Below are 15,664 nucleotides of genomic sequence, written 5' to 3' on the forward strand. Positions count from 1 at the left end.
GATATTAAAAAAGTGTTTTAATTTGTAAGTACTGACAATGCAATTTTTTTACATATATGTTTAATCGGATCACACTAATTGGATATATTATGATGTTATGTTTTTGGGTAGTGTTAACTTGTGCTCTTAGGGCACATGTTAATAAACTTAAAAGAGAAGAAATATTTCCTAAAACTTTGTGCATTTAATTGATTAAAAAATTAAAGATTAAATGCAATGCACATTTTTCAATAAATTATTTCTATATTCGAATCATTAACTTGTGCCTTGAGGGCACAAGTTAGCATTTCCCAATTTTTTAAAGGGTCATGTTAACGGGTGTTTCCGGATACTTTTTAAAAATTTCAATTGAAGAAAACATTCTATAAAAAAAAGTCAAATATTTCAATTTATGATGCATTGATAACATAAATTTTTTAAAAAAGTTTCTATTTAAAGAATGTCCAGAGTATTGATTAACATTTTCTTTTCTTAAAATACCTACACAAATATCAAAACAGTAAAACTAATTAGACATTTGTGTAAAATCATTTCAAACAGACAGTACAAACAAATATATATATATATATATATATATATATTTTAAATTGAAAAAACCTATATACTTTCATATAAAAAAACTATACGCAATGAAGAAAATCCCCTTAAAAAAATCAAAGAAAATATTGAGTAAAAGTGAATTTTTTTTTAGATTCTGAAAGAAAAAAAAATGAAGGCCGACATGTCCAGTTGGTCATGGAATTAATATAAGAGAATTAAAAGTTAAAACCCTCCAAAAACCAAGAGGGCAAAGCACGTATGAGAAGTAAGTAATACCAAAATCACAAAACTAGATAATGGATAGAAATGCTTGAGTTCGTTTACAAATTAAACAATCCACAACAAATTAAACACATTGATTTCGTTTACAAATTAAACAATCCACAACAAATTAAACATGTTCCACCATCATAATCTAAAATTTTATAGAAATGCTTAAGTTCACGCATAAACACATGCAAAGCAACAAACAATTTAAACAAACGACCTGTCACGAACATCTTAAGAAAAAGGGTCATCATACATCATTGTTCGGTTCATCCATTAAGAACATCTTCAATGCAACAACATACTTCACAATTCATCGTGCTCCTCCAATCTTTAATTTTAATTAAACTCCTACATTGTTCGAACAATAATAAATTGTTTACAATATTCACGTTAATATGAGCATTTAAGTTTTAAACAATAAAAACTTCAAACATTAGATAATAACGGCTTCAGACTTACCATAGGCGTGTTCCAATCTTCCGAGTCTTCGTCATACCCTTGATCATGATTGGAATTTGTTGAATGATTTTGTGATTCTACATTAAAGTCTTCTCGTAAACGACAAGATTGCCGGTTGTGACCCTTAACTCCACATATTCCACATTTAGGCGAACTTCGCTTTCTTTTTCCACTTGCATTATGCGATGACGACGCAACTGCTGCTCCACCTCTTTTCTTAAGCTGTTGCGGATTACCTAAACTTTTTCCTGTCACTGAACCGAACATGGGCAATTCATCAACTTCACCCCTGCTTAATGATTCCAATTTTTCAGTGTGATTTTCAACCATTTCCATGGTTTTGTGTATATATTCAGGATCTCCACACTTCAACACGGCATTGGCCATCCTCTTACAACGCTCCACAAACATCACATACGTAGTTACAAATGCAGGATCACGGTGACTTGAACTATTACGATTTTCGGCATTTATTCAATCTTTAGCACGTTTGACCCATCGTTCCATCACAAGACCTTTTGGCATTTCAACAATGTTCAAATACACTAGAACACGTAAGATATGTTCACAAGGAATACCAAATGTATCCAATCTTTTGCAACAACATTTAAATTTCAACCATTGTTCGCAAAATGTCACGATCCAATGAATATCATTTCTAGGGTATTTGAAAACATTATAGGTAAAAATGGAACCATTGCGCCCATCAACTTCGACTTTGCACCGACTAGATCTCTCCAATACAGGCCTAAACTGCTTAAACACTGACCTTGTATAAATTTTTGAAGCTGACTTCTCTAAACTTTTGTGTTGAGTTTGCAAAACTGTTTCACCAAAAGAAGATGCATAGTCTGCCTCAATTTCTCTGTATCTAACATAATTCAGCCACCGCATAAAATGTTGTAAAAAATCCACCAAATTTGACAAGACAGTAACATATTTTCCAAATTCAGAATGTAGATCTTCACACCTTGAGGTTGTTCTGAAACCAGCATAAAATCTACCACGGATATGGGCAGTTGACCATTGCTCCTGCTTCTTATACAGGTCATGAATCCACTTATTATTTTCCAACCCAAACTTTGCAATCAACTCCACCCACATACTTTCAAACTCTTCGATATCAAAATCACCAAACATACACCGTTTGAACTTTGGGACAAATTTAGGATTTTTGATATTGCTCGTTGCATTTCTTGCCAAGTGCCAGACGCACAAACGGTGATGAGCATTTGGAAATACTCTTCTAATTGCATTTCTCATTGACAGATCTCCGTCAGTTATAACTGACACAGGTGCCTTCCCGTCCATTGCCTCGAGAAATTGTCGCAGCAGCCACACGTAAGTCTCCTCAGTTTCATCACCAACAATCACACTACCAAATATGACACTTTGATTATGATGGTTCACATCGGAAAAAATAACTAACGGTGTGTTGTACTTAATTTTCCGATAGGTAGCATCAAATGCCAAAACATCTCCAAACACCAAGTAGTCCATACGGCTAACCCCATCGCACCAAAATAAATGTTGAAGTGTCCCATCCTCTTTAATTGTGTGCCTCCAAAACATCATATCATCCGTACTACACAACTCCTTAAGGAAATCAATTGCATCATCTGCATATCCATGTCCTGAACAATAAAAAATACAAAATAACTTACTAATTTACAATCCTCGGACCAAAATTACCCAACGGTTTTCGCTAACTTCAAAAATAATTTACACAACAATGTAATCACATCAACATACCTCTACCTCTGAACCTTGTCCAGTAAGGTTGCATCCCCCAGTTATGTCGCTTACATTAGGAATTTCAAAAATTTCATGAATATCCATCTTCTTGTTCATACGACATAGATGGATTTAAATAATCACAATCACAAATTCACCAAAACACACACTTCCTTTATATGAACAAAATTGCAGGAATCAAACAAATATAATACTACATAGCAAAATTAGTTGAAAGCAAAGACAATTGCTTCCAGGATGTAAGGCACGACCGTTTCGGTAGTCAGCACGACCGTGCTCGAAAAACAAGCAAATTTTATACTTCATGCATGGAATTTTGGCACGGCCGTGACCGTAAAACGCACGATCGTGCACGACTGCAGTTCAAACTATATCTGAAAAAATCTAGCCTAAACCATCCATATTTACTTCCATTAGGACAAGCACGACCGTGTCATTATTAAGCACGATCGTGTTCGTGACAATTAACTAAATGCATCCAATCACCAGTGAGTTTAAGCACGGTCGTGCATAAATTATGCACGACACCAGCTCCAAAATATTTCTAAACAACTGTGTTGCAGCCATTGTTGGCTTCTTACCCTCTTTCATTGACCAAAAACTTACTCAGAAATTAATAATTTATTCTTTCAGTTATGGTATCTTACACTCTTTAATTAGCCAACAACAATACTATACAACAAACTAAGTAGCATAATAAAACATTTAAAATGATAAACAAAATTTTATTCATACCTTTAAGTTGAAAATGAATCAAGATCTATAAACCAAACTAAGCTGAAAACTCCAGATCAATAAAGGAAACTGAAATAATGTTGAACAATTTTGTTGATGAAGAAGAACTTTAAGTTAAGCATGAAGGAGAAAGGATGTCTGGAAATGTCAAGAACATAGGTGGCTATGGAGATGAGGAAGAATGTTAAGCATGAAGGAGAAGGGAAACAAAGTTCAAAATGATATTTACCGGTGTTTTACGTGTGAAAAGAAACTGAATTACTACTCTCCATGTTTCAATTTTAGTAGGGGGTATACAAGTTATTGCTGATAAGTGGTGGTTTTTTAGGGGGGGGGGGGGGGGGGGGGGGGTGAGCAGTAGAAACAATAAATGGAATATTTTACAATATAATATTTTTCATTAAAATATTTCAACAGGTAAAAATTGCTTTTTTACCGCCAGCTGTCCAAAAATCGTTCACTTGTGCATGGTACACAAATCTTCTCCTTGTGCACCCTAAATGCCACCATAGAGTAAACCAATGGGGTAAGGGAATACAATACAAATACACTTTTTTTTTTGAAAGAACAAATACAAATACACTAAAATTAATGGTTTGAGTAGAGTAGTATATATATAGATAGATCTCATCTATCTAAGAAGTTTGCACCTTGTTCTCAAATAATATGACATCACATCACCATGTCAATTGTCATGTTAGGGAAGGGGAGATTAGGGGCTATGGCAGCCACCCAACCAACCAGTGGATGCACAGGTAAATATCCTTGTAATTTTTAATTTATTTTTTAAATTCTTTAGAATTCATTTTGTGTAATTAAATATTATTTCTTTATGATGATTTATTTTAACCATGCTTTACTTTATGATGATTTATTTATTTTAAGGATTATGTGGTATGATTGATTGAGTGGAATTAAACCTTGGACAAAATCAAGATATTGTTTTATTTCATTTTCTGCTGAATTGTTTGTTTTTACATGGTACCGTCTCTCACATACACAGTCCAAAGAATAAGATGCTGCAACGCCTTTAACTGTGCAATTCACAGGGTTTGCTTGGCATGGACTTCTGGTATAAAATTTTGATTTTAATTTATATGCTTTATATTGTCAGTTAATCACAACAATCTTTGGAGCATAAAATGTGGATTTTGAGTTTGAAACTCTGACCACTTGCTCAACATTTGTCTTTTATTCTTAATATTTCCACAACTATTTTACATTCACAATTAATCGTCGTCATGAGATCGTATAAAATATTTAATTTTAATCAAAGCTTTCTCAAAAATCATGCAAAATAATTTGTGATTATTATCGATGTAGTTTTTTTTAATCATAAAGCACAAAAACTAAATTCTTATTATTTCACTTTTTATCAATTAAAAAACAAACTATTTACAAGAGATATTTAGATCAACAACAATTGATATATTTGGTTCAAAATTTAGACTACATAAATCATCTTTTTTTTTTTTTGAGGGAATAAAAAAAATCATCTTTTGTAGACCCAATAGTTTCTTATAAATATGATTGGAGGGTACTGAATTATTTTTTTGGTCAAATACTGTGGTACTATATGAGTAGCACATAATTCAGTATCCAGTGTATATTATTCTTTGAAGTTATTTTAATTGGAAAATGATGGTGACCCAAGGCCACTGGCTTATGTCGGTATCGTTTATTAAAAATATTCTTAGGAGGCCTCAAAAGTCACTAGCTTTTGGCCAGTCTTAAATTGGTTTATGGTTAAGATGATGAGAACGTCCGAAAAATACATGTCGGGAAGAAAATGGCTATCATTAAATTTACGTAAATAAAATAAAATTAATATCGGCTTATACATTTACAGAGCCAAATGCTGCTAAATCTTAATAACTTTATTAGACTTTTGATTAATGTCCCAAAGGGAAAAGAAAACCACAAAAAACTATGTTTGTTTTCTTTTGTTTTGTCTTTTGGTCCCTACTTTTGTTGTTCTCCTCGTTTTAACAAAATTACAGCTTTAGTGTAACTGAGAGATTTCCCCTGTAGAAGAGGGGATGGGTTAGTGCTTGCTCCTTATGTAGAAGAAACAATACTTGTTGTCCTATGATCTTCATTTTTTGTATATATAATACTTCCTAATTCATGAATTTTCGGCAATTTGGAGCTTTACACATGCAGGGGACTTTGAATTCATCTGGCTCATCAGGATCAAACAAGTAGTCATAACTGCGAATAACAAAATAACATCAACTACAATATCAAAATGCAAGTGCACACAAAAAACAGCACATGTAGAGAGAGATGTATATACGTTAGCTCATCACCAGCAGATACGTTCGTCTTAGCGATGAGTACAATTCGGCTCTCATCATCACCCACACTCATGATCCTTGCATAGCAATTTGGCATACACTATATTAACATGAACCAAAGAACTGGTAAGACAACTATACAGTATCTGGGGTTTATAATATTCTATTTGAGTTAGGTTGTGACTCACAGAATGATTTATTAGCCGTGCTATATTCCCTTTATCGGTGGCATCTACGACCACTTCTTCGCTTATCTTAAACAACTGCAAAAGTAAGAGGGCAAGGAATTTTAGTTTGTGATAACATATGATTATGAATAAGGAGATGATGGCCGTGATACTTTAATATGCAAAGATAGGGAAATTAACTCACGTAGCAGTCTTTCCCTTCTGCTCTATAGCGTGCTTCCCTCAGATCAGCAACACTGCGCCTTACTTGTTCGCCGCGATATTCAAGAACCTGCTTAGGATCAAATTAAAATCATTAGCGCTACATAAAACGACGGTGATATGATTTACAGGGAAATCTAAAAAAATATTTTGCACTGATGATTGATCAACAGTCAAACACACAGGAGTGTGTTCTGTGTCTTTGTAATGTTATAGTACTTGGCATGAAAATCATACCATTTCTCCTTCTTGAATATTCCTACGTGCAAAGAGGCCCCATCCATGTATGCCAGATCTACCAAAGCAAACCCGTCCATTTTCGGTCCTCTGGAATCATAAAGTGTACCGCCACAAAAGTCAGAAATAAACCACTGAAACAAATAATCTAACTAAGAAAGATAAGCACCTGCAAGTGGTAAAGGCGTTCTCTGAAAGAAGCGAAAGCTTGAGGCTCCTCTACTACTGCCTGTTTGAGGAAAAATGATATGAAAAAAGTGAGGAGAAATTAAGAGAGTGAAAGGGGTAGTTTAGATCTTAAAATCGAGGTAAAAGAATTAATAATATCTGATATAATTTCAAGAAGGCAAGAGGCTTACTCTGTATGTATTTAAACTCTGAATTGTATCTAAAGGATGGTGGGAGTGACCCCTCGCTAGATGAAAAATGGCTTCATCCGCTGCTCTCTAAGAAGTAGAAGAAATAAAATTTAGTGTAAGTTGAACATTTGAAAAGAAACGAAGACAATTTAGAGGAACCGGTGGATAACTAGCTACAAGATGAACATAGAAACAAAGGAACCAGTGCAAGAAAAGAAATAACCATGATATTTCATGATTATGTCGAACAAAAAAGTGCTTTTGATGTTTAATAATTTAGAGATTATTTGTAAGAGAGATCTTTTAAGAAAAATAGAAGCTATTTGTATTTGTCTACTGTAATGAAAATCAATTTTTAAAAATAATCATAAACAATTTTCAAGAGTAACTTTGCTTTGAAAAATGTTTTTTTAAGAAAAAAGTTGTAGCAAACAGACACTTAATATATCTTTGATAAATACAATCCATGCTGCATTGTTTATGTTTTATTTTACAAACATTGACCAGCATGAACAATTTTCTCCAATCTACCTTTCTGGTATGATTTGTTCTTTTAAAGATCTGACACCGAGCAGCAGAGAATGGGTCAAGCTCAGTGATATCAATAGGATTATCTTCTTTCTCTATTCTGGCAGACGAGATTAACCTTGACCCAACTTTTCTCTTTTGAAGAAGGCTTTTGGTTGAAATTACCCCGAGAGGGGTTTGCAAAATCAAAACATTGTCGGGATTTGGAGCTCTGCAACAAATAACAGATTATCAAGATGAAAAGATAAAGAGTAATTCTTTCTTAGTTATTAATTGAGGGTTCCATACCTGTGGTAAGCACAATACGAAACCATTTTTGTAGTCTGCTTTCCATTTTTCTTCAAACAATGCAACTACAGTTAAGAGAGAGAAAATTTAATTAAATATTGGCAGTTCTGCATAAATGGAACATTCAATAATACAACAATCAAGGCTCATCCCATTGGTGGAGTTTGGATACATGGTCACATTGAGCACCGTTGATCTTATGAATTTGTCAATCTTCTTATAGCATAAAAATGTAAGTTTTCGAAATTTTCTTAAAGCACAAAGTGGAAGTAAATGTTCTATGAAGACTACAATTGAGTGTCTATAATCAGTCATCAATCTGATTTGTAAAAAAAAAAAAAAACTCAATCCAATAGAAACCTCACCTCCATTCGGTAACCAGCCCTTGATGCACACATGGCATGGAAATAAGTGGAACATTTGCAGCACTGTGTGCACGAACCATGTATTTGCTTGCAAATAACACAAATCTGAAATCCAAATAATGCAGACCTTAGATTGCATTTATAGACTGAACCAAGAGATGTATAAATGATAAAAATATACAGAGATCAGGAGTTTAGTTCTTTTTTGGTATTCCATGCTCGATGAAAAAAATAACCAAATCTGATATCATATTTATGATGTGTAGTAGTGTGAACAAATCTTACAGTGAGAAATATGCAAAGAATGAAATCACTTTTGCTGGTGACCAGCATTACTTTACAAGGGAAATTTTTATTGGCCAATAGCTCACCTTCACAAAAGAATTTGATGGAATACTAAGAATACCCAAAGCAGGTTCCATCTTCTCATCACTAGCGAACGAGACTTCAGGTCGAAACCAAGCACAGGTGACATGAACCCATAACGTGTCAATATCGGCTGGCTTTAGAGCACCACCTGGGAGTTAACAAATAGTTTAAGAAAACAACATTATAGATGTCAAATGACATGGCTATGAAAAAATGATATCTCAATATCTTCATGATAATAACTTGAGGATTTCCCCCCAAAAAAGAGAACAAAAAAACTTGAGCATTTTTGTAATAGTCAAACTTTTTGGATGTCATTATTGAATGACACAATGTATCAAAATATAACTCATACTTAAAAGGGTGGGTAAAACTCAGCCATGATTTGTAAAACTGAATTATGAGCATATATAAGTCAAAAAGAATCATTGAGAATTTACAAAAAAACAGAACTTACATTATTGGATGATAATGTAAGATTGTTTCAACACATAGCAGATCAAGTTAATAAAATAGTGTAAAAAGGGGAAAAAGTTCTTAGCCAAGAAGATTAAAAACTAATTTAAAGTCTCTTTGTTTCAGATTATTTTATGATTTTTTTTTTTTTAAACGTAATCATTTTTAAAATTTTCTATTTGTTTGTTTCAGCTTTTAGAATTAATCAGAACCTGAAAAAAAATCTGAAATCTATATTTCTGATTATACTGAAAATATATTTTTAGTATTTTTTTAACAAAAAGAATGATTTTGATTAGAGCAGTAGCTGAGAAAAAATGTTAAGGAGTAATTTTTATGATTACAAAATAAATAAATTAAGTTTTTCTTTACATAAAGTTCTCTATAAAATAGTCACTGTTAAAAATTGTTTCTTTTAGATATTAAACAAACGGATTCTTATATAGAAGATTAACAGAAATTTGAGGCAAGACGGCTTCAAAGAATAGAATTCACAAAGTAAAGGAGAGTCCATATCAATCCAAACAAATAAAAAGATGATGACTTTATATAGCATATGTTTGAAACATTGTGCAAGACAAACCTTTTACAGGACAAAGACAACACTCCCGCTTGATGTCAGGTGTTTCACAGGCCTTACAGACCCAGGATGTAAAGTCTCGAACATTTTTTGCTCCATAGCATTCTTGGTGAACAGCTATTTGACATCTATAAAATATGTAATGCATTTTTGTATTAATTGAAATGCAATTCATTGTATACATAGTGCTTCATTGCTCAAATTAGAATATGAAGGAAAAAATGTGAGGTAATTATCGCAATGTTCTTCTAATCCCTATGGGCTGAATATTGACAAAAAATTAGCAAATGACAAATTGAAGATGCTATATTACCTGTTGCAAATGATAATTTTATTGTAGTCCCAGTCTTCAACCCATCTACAAACAGCACAGCGCTCTGTAGTCCACTTAGCATAAACAGGTTCATACTTCTCTGTCAGAGAGAAGAGTTTGTAGTACCATTACTACTATGAGAACATGTGGCAAGCACATCATATAGCAATGTTGTAAACAAGGAAGGAGAAAAAAGGTACCTTTCAAGAAGGTAAGCAACTTCTGCTTCCTTTCCTTTAAAGAAGGTTTTTTAGGTTTGACAGAAACTTGAGTTTTAGCATGACATTCTGCAACCTTCAGCATCTGAGTATTCAAATAGCATCATATTAGCAATATTAGTGTTTGAAAAGGTTGGTATTATTAGCATTTTGACACTGAAGACTACAAAATTCAAACAAAAAAATTGATACCGATGAAAAAAGATATTATGAAATCTAAGACCTAATCAAGATGAAGTAAAATTTAATTAATAATTTTAAATATAATAGTAGTGGTAGTAATAATAGTAACAACACAACAACAACAACAACAATAATCTATACTATATATAAAGAAAATAGGGGGTTTTGGGGAGATTTTGGGCTGGCTTTTTTGTTATTCCAATTATACCCTTAAACATAATGTTATAGAAAATTTTCGCTAGTAATAATAATAATAATAGGCATCATCTGAACACTATGGCGTAATTTGATCCATGTAGCCGACCCCACTTAGTGGGATAAGGCTTGGTTGTTGTAATAGCCTAATAGGCATCATCTATGAAGCCCCCGATACCTGACACGATAAGGATACGATACGATACCAATACGGTGATACTGGAAATTTTTCAAAATTCCTGATACGATACGACCTAGATACATTATTAAAAAATTAAATTTAAAATTAATAGTATAAGTGCACAATGTATAAACATAACTACAAATGATAATAATCAAACATTCACATTAATGAAAATGATCAAAGCAAGTGACAATTACATATTTTTTCGGCACAAATTAGAATTTAGCTAAACATTATTAGTACCATCTAAAGAGAACATTATTAGTACTGTCAAAAAAGAACATCATTGTCTAATGTTGACTACTTTATAGTTAACACTAATTGAGATTGAACATAAAAAAAAAAAAAAATATATATAATATTAATTTGCCCAATACTTCTCCGATACAAATATCGGTGTCGGATACGTGTCGGACACGATTCTTCACCATTTTTGAAGTATCAGGGCAGAATACAATACTCTACTTATACTAGTACTATATAGTAAGCCCATAAGTACATTAAATGCACACTGAATAGAATAAAATAATCACATTTAATTCGTGTATTTCCAGCACAAAGAGACTGGGGAATATTATGCATCAAAATTAGAAAAGTCATAAGTCATATATACAAACCCATTGTTCCAGAGGTAGCCTAGAGTCTTTCACAGTAATACTTGTTTTCCAATCTCTTAGCTTGGAACCTGTGTGTCGTTCCCATTCACTAAGCGCTTGCTTTTCTGTCCCACAAAAACCACACTTGCACACAACTCTGAAAAAGAAGAAAAATATGTATCACAGCCCACAATAAAAATATAAAGAAAGAAATCAATTTCCAATATATAAATAATAAAAAAACAAGGGTTTATTTAAAAAGAAAAGGAGAAAAAAAACGGTACATTCAAAATCAGCATTAATCAATTTGAAACATGACAATGCAGGTTAAATGATAAGCTGTGATAGGACAAAAAAAATTATGTCCAAGAATTTTGATGGAGTTTGTGCTTACAAGTGTAGGCTTGGAAAATATATGCCTTCCACACCATTGCAGAGAACATTGACCTTATTTGAAAGCACTAACTGCTCACTGTTTCTGCTCGATCTGCACAAAAGCCTCCAATATTGTTAGAAAAATACAAATTTTATAAGAATGACATTTTTTTTATGTAATACCTAACAAAATATTCTAAATTGATATACGAACTTGAGCCCCGACAGGTAAGAAGGACTTCACAATAATTTGACATGAAATCATAAGCTTAAGTTGCAAAACCAGGACTGGAGAAGACAAAGAAAGAACCATAATAGACTCACTTGACTTTTGGCTTTGTGTATTCTGAATCAGATAACTCAAAGTCAAACTTCCCTCTGCACGTAGGGCAGAAATAATCGGTGGTTTCAAGATCCTTCAAAGAAACAGAATATACCAATCAATAAAACACCAAATGTCACTTTATGAACTTTGAATTCTGAGAAGAGACAATATTGACATATTAAGAGTAACGGACCTTGAAATGGTTACTAGAAATTTTGTCACATTCGGCATGCACCCACACTTTACATCCATCACAGCGTACCTGATTCCGAGGGAACACCCCAAAGGTCAAACGAATTAATACTACAAAAAACAACAGTCTTCGGGCAGAAAAAAAATTGCCTTAATTAGTTACGGAATTCAACTAACTCACCCAGCTTCCACTATCCGAATGATTTGATACTTTCTTGCATATGCCACAATAATGTTTGGATTTCGTTAACTGCCAAAACTAAATGACTTCAGAGACTATAAATATGCAATTTTGAAAACGAATACAAAACTTTCTTAACTGCTAAGAATAAATTTCTTCAAAGGCTACAAAATACAGAGTTTCAAAACAAACACAAAACTTCAATTATAACATTTTCATTGCAGACTTAAATATAAGTTATTGGAAGAAAAAGGCAAGATATACTAACCCTTGTACATGTTTTACATAGGAGTTGACCATTAGGAGTCAAACCCTTAATTTTCTTTGACATCTTGTAAGGAAGAGCCAATCCACAGGCTTCACATGATCTTGAGTCTTTCTTATCAAATAAATCCTGCACAGAGAATTCCAATTAATGTACCATCAAACATGACCAGACTTCAACATCATTCAAAACTTTATGAAGCAATAATTACATAATCAAAACCATAAATAAAGATGAAGTGACTTACCTGTTTAAGAAAATGCTTTCCTGCTCCTCCATACTGGTTTGAACCACGGACTTCGTGCAAGGAGGATTTCAGAATAGTATCATCATAACCAGTGTCACCAGCTGCAGCATTTATATCATCCATCAACTTCTCTGTAAAGCCTTGGTCTGCCAAAAATGCCTCCTCTATTGCCATTTGGAAGTCAGAGGGACTATAGTTACTCAATTCAGGCTGCTCTTGAAACCTAATCCAAAGAACATCATTAATCCTACTAAGCAAAGTTTCTTCCGAAAAGTAAAACAATACAAACAATGGAAACAATAACCAATGACAACTTCACACCTGTCGACATAATCCATAAATGGAAAGATCATGCCATGCTTCACCCATGCATAGTCCTACTCAAATAATCAAACCACAATAAATAGGCAATTATTAATTTCTTATATAACAAAGAAGCTCTATATAGTAAATAATCCATATTCAAATATTTGATAATGTACATACCCTTTGATTTTCATTCCCTGCATTGCCAAGAAACATGACACAGGCAGCATCGATTATAACAGACCTCAAGACCAGCTCAGGTGCCTGTTTCAAAGGATCAATAACAATAGCTGGCCAAAAAGGTTCCTTCCTTCCAGCTTTGGCCCACACTATATCACTTGCATAAAAATCTTCTGGTCCATACAACCCATCTTTCTTCTCTCCTTTAGTCTCATTCAAATCAACTTCATCATCACTGCACATCATCAAATCAACTTCATCTACATCCAAAACTGAATTCTTCCTTCTACCAAAACTCTTATACCTCATACTCACACCAACATCATCATCCCTACACAATGCCGAATACTTACGTTGCTTATAACCGATTTTCTCATTGTTTCGCCCTTTTCTAACATTGCCATTGCAAATTTTCTGTACTACCCTGTCCTTCTTGCATTCAAATTCATCTTCAACTTCAAAATCACGCAAGCTAGTCTTACCATCCTTCTTCCAATTATCAAGAACAGAGTCATTAAACCGGGAAGGAAGAACCTGAACTCGCCCTCTCGAAGTTCTCACTAATGGTGGTCTTTGAACCCGTTTCTTCTTCACCGCAACCATTTCCTCCTTCGAGTTCGATTCAACTTCACTAGGGGAACACGGAACTTGGCTGCACCACAACGTAGAGAATCCCTTCTCCGATACACCACTCAACAAACCATGAAAACTCACCGGAGTTAACCCAGCAGCAACATCACCTAGAAGATTCAAAGGATAATAATAACCGTTAGTTTTTTTCTTCTTACGAGCATAAGAACACTCTTCATCATCACCAACTGAGTCAGCGAGTTTACACCGTTTCAAACTCGGCATTTGAGATTTCAAGTTCCTCTTAATAATCATTCCTTCTTCAAAAACAAAAATTGAAGTAACGGGTCGTGTTAAAATCAAAAGTTAAACAACCCCAGAAACGAAATTTAAACTTCCAAGCTCAAAAACAACACAAACCTCATAAACCCTAATTGCAAATTGAGTTTTGAAGAAACAGAGCAATCGATGAAGTTGAAAGCAAGTTCGAATTTTGAGATGATAATTTAATAGAAGAGACAAAAGGGTTATAAGAAAAAGAGATGAAATCGAAAACGAGAATGTCAGAAAACGTGATCGTGAAGATCGAATGAGCAGAAAAATGAAGAAATAGGGATCTGTTCGTAGTAAGCTTCAGAAAACAGACAGAGAGAAGTTTACAAAAGAAAAAACATAAACATTGTTTTTATTTTTTTATCCGAAATGTTTTTCAGACAGATTATAATGTTATTTTGTTTTTTATGAAACGGAACAAAAAAAAAAAAAAAAAATATGTTACAGCATATGAAATGGTTTTTTTTAGTGAGAGAAAGGAAGAAGGAAGGTGGTGACAGAGTAAGACTAGACTAGACTAGAGAGAGAAAGAGAGAGAAGGTATTAGCGTTATCTTGAGTGTGGTGCGTAGTATTACCTGTTTGTGTGTGATGATGCTAATTTGCGCATCATGTGTGTTGTGTTGGGTAATGCAAATTCTTCTTTCTTTCAATCAAAGTCGTGAGGTGAGGTGAGGTTGCTTCGTTGGTGATGATGGTATTCTGGTTTGACAACGTGGAGTTGATTTCATTTCATGTGTCACATTTATTTATTTTATATTTTTTGTTCTAAGCTTCAATGGTTGTGACATGCTTGTGTTGTGTTAAAGTTGCAAGCATGGAAGCAATGGGTTTTTGAATTTCGGTGATGAAATTTTTTCCAAGAATATTGGAGCCATGAGAGGATTTTTTTTTATTTTTTATTTTGATGTGTCTTTATATCATTATATGGGATGGGATAGGAAACATGATTTCTCTCTTTTTATTTTTATTTTTATTATGTACATGGTTTGTATATATAAGATAAGCTCTTGTACTTAGATTTCGTTGCATAATTTGCCATGGTTTTTAAATGTCAATGTTGTTGTCCTTGGTTTTTCGTCCATGTTTTGATATTTGGGAATTTCACCACCACCATCACTTTAGTGTACTTAGAAGAATTTGTACGTTTGAATCAAATATATTTATAGTAATTTGATTTTGATGGATGGATGCATATGTGGGTGATTATTGAAACATGGAATGGAACGATGGCGTTGTGTTGGCATAAAAGCCATAAACTCACCGAGTTCTTTTCTGAACAACTTAAAAGTTTTTTTTATGTATTTAATTTAATCTGAAGACAAAACATGATCCCCTTCCAATTCCAAATTCATGAGTCCGTGACTCATTGATC

The 15,664-nt window shown here is 33.4% G+C and overlaps 2 protein-coding genes across 4 annotated transcripts; both read right to left on the minus strand.

Annotated features, from left to right (window-relative positions):
- Positions 1-1,743: 1,743 nt before the first annotated feature.
- Positions 1,744-3,108, minus strand: LOC112420251 (protein FAR1-RELATED SEQUENCE 5-like). Its single transcript, XM_024779004.1, has 2 exons — positions 3,036-3,108; positions 1,744-2,903 (listed from the first exon to the last, which is right to left on the minus strand). Exons 1-2 carry the CDS (start codon positions 3,106-3,108, stop codon positions 1,744-1,746), a joined length of 1,233 nt encoding a protein of 410 aa, XP_024634772.1.
- A 2,429-nt stretch (positions 3,109-5,537) lies between these two features.
- LOC11446453 (histone-lysine N-methyltransferase ATX5) lies at positions 5,538-15,009 on the minus strand. Of its 3 annotated transcripts, none has more exons than XM_013605962.3 (24): positions 14,868-15,009; positions 13,388-14,127; positions 13,223-13,278; positions 12,902-13,124; positions 12,658-12,783; positions 12,390-12,458; positions 12,210-12,278; positions 12,016-12,107; positions 11,711-11,803; positions 11,338-11,473; positions 10,141-10,243; positions 9,941-10,040; positions 9,631-9,755; positions 8,594-8,739; positions 8,223-8,327; positions 7,858-7,922; positions 7,573-7,780; positions 7,042-7,128; positions 6,852-6,911; positions 6,683-6,772; positions 6,429-6,515; positions 6,245-6,319; positions 6,056-6,156; positions 5,538-5,970 (listed from the first exon to the last, which is right to left on the minus strand). In XM_013605962.3, the coding sequence occupies exons 2-24, from the start codon at positions 13,988-13,990 to the stop codon at positions 5,880-5,882; spliced, it is 2,910 nt and encodes a 969-aa protein (XP_013461416.1). In that variant the 5' UTR covers positions 13,991-14,127; positions 14,868-15,009; the 3' UTR covers positions 5,538-5,879. The 3 variants fall into 3 exon arrangements, with proteins under 3 accessions (XP_013461416.1, XP_024635333.1, XP_024635335.1); XM_024779565.2 differs by lacking the exon at positions 14,868-15,009 and adding an exon at positions 14,378-14,716 and having other exon boundaries at positions 13,388-14,277; XM_024779567.2 differs by lacking the exon at positions 14,868-15,009 and adding an exon at positions 14,378-14,715.
- Between the last annotated feature and the right edge of the window lie 655 nt (positions 15,010-15,664).

This window comes from Medicago truncatula, chromosome 3 (genome assembly GCF_003473485.1).
Source record: "Medicago truncatula cultivar Jemalong A17 chromosome 3, MtrunA17r5.0-ANR, whole genome shotgun sequence".
Taxonomy (NCBI): domain Eukaryota; kingdom Viridiplantae; phylum Streptophyta; class Magnoliopsida; order Fabales; family Fabaceae; genus Medicago; species Medicago truncatula.

What these genes read in the sequence shown, in the direction of transcription:
- LOC112420251 (XM_024779004.1), bottom strand. Translation starts at nt 3,108, where the DNA reads ATGGATATTCATGAAATTTTTGAAATTCCTAATGTAAGCGACATAACT. An exon ending in ATGCAACCTTACTGGACAAG is followed by an intron (nt 2,904 to 3,035) that starts GTTCAGAGGTAG and finishes TTTATTGTTCAG; the next exon opens with GACATGGATATGCAGATGAT.
- LOC11446453 (XM_024779565.2), bottom strand. Translation starts at nt 14,272, where the DNA reads ATGATTATTAAGAGGAACTTGAAATCTCAAATGCCGAGTTTGAAACGG. An exon ending in GTTGCTTACCTTCTTGAAAG is followed by an intron (nt 10,041 to 10,140) that starts GTACCTTTTTTC and finishes TCTCTCTGACAG; the next exon opens with AGAAGTATGAACCTGTTTAT. An exon ending in TCTGCTGGTGATGAGCTAAC is followed by an intron (nt 5,971 to 6,055) that starts GTATATACATCT and finishes TGTTATTCGCAG; the next exon opens with TTATGACTACTTGTTTGATC.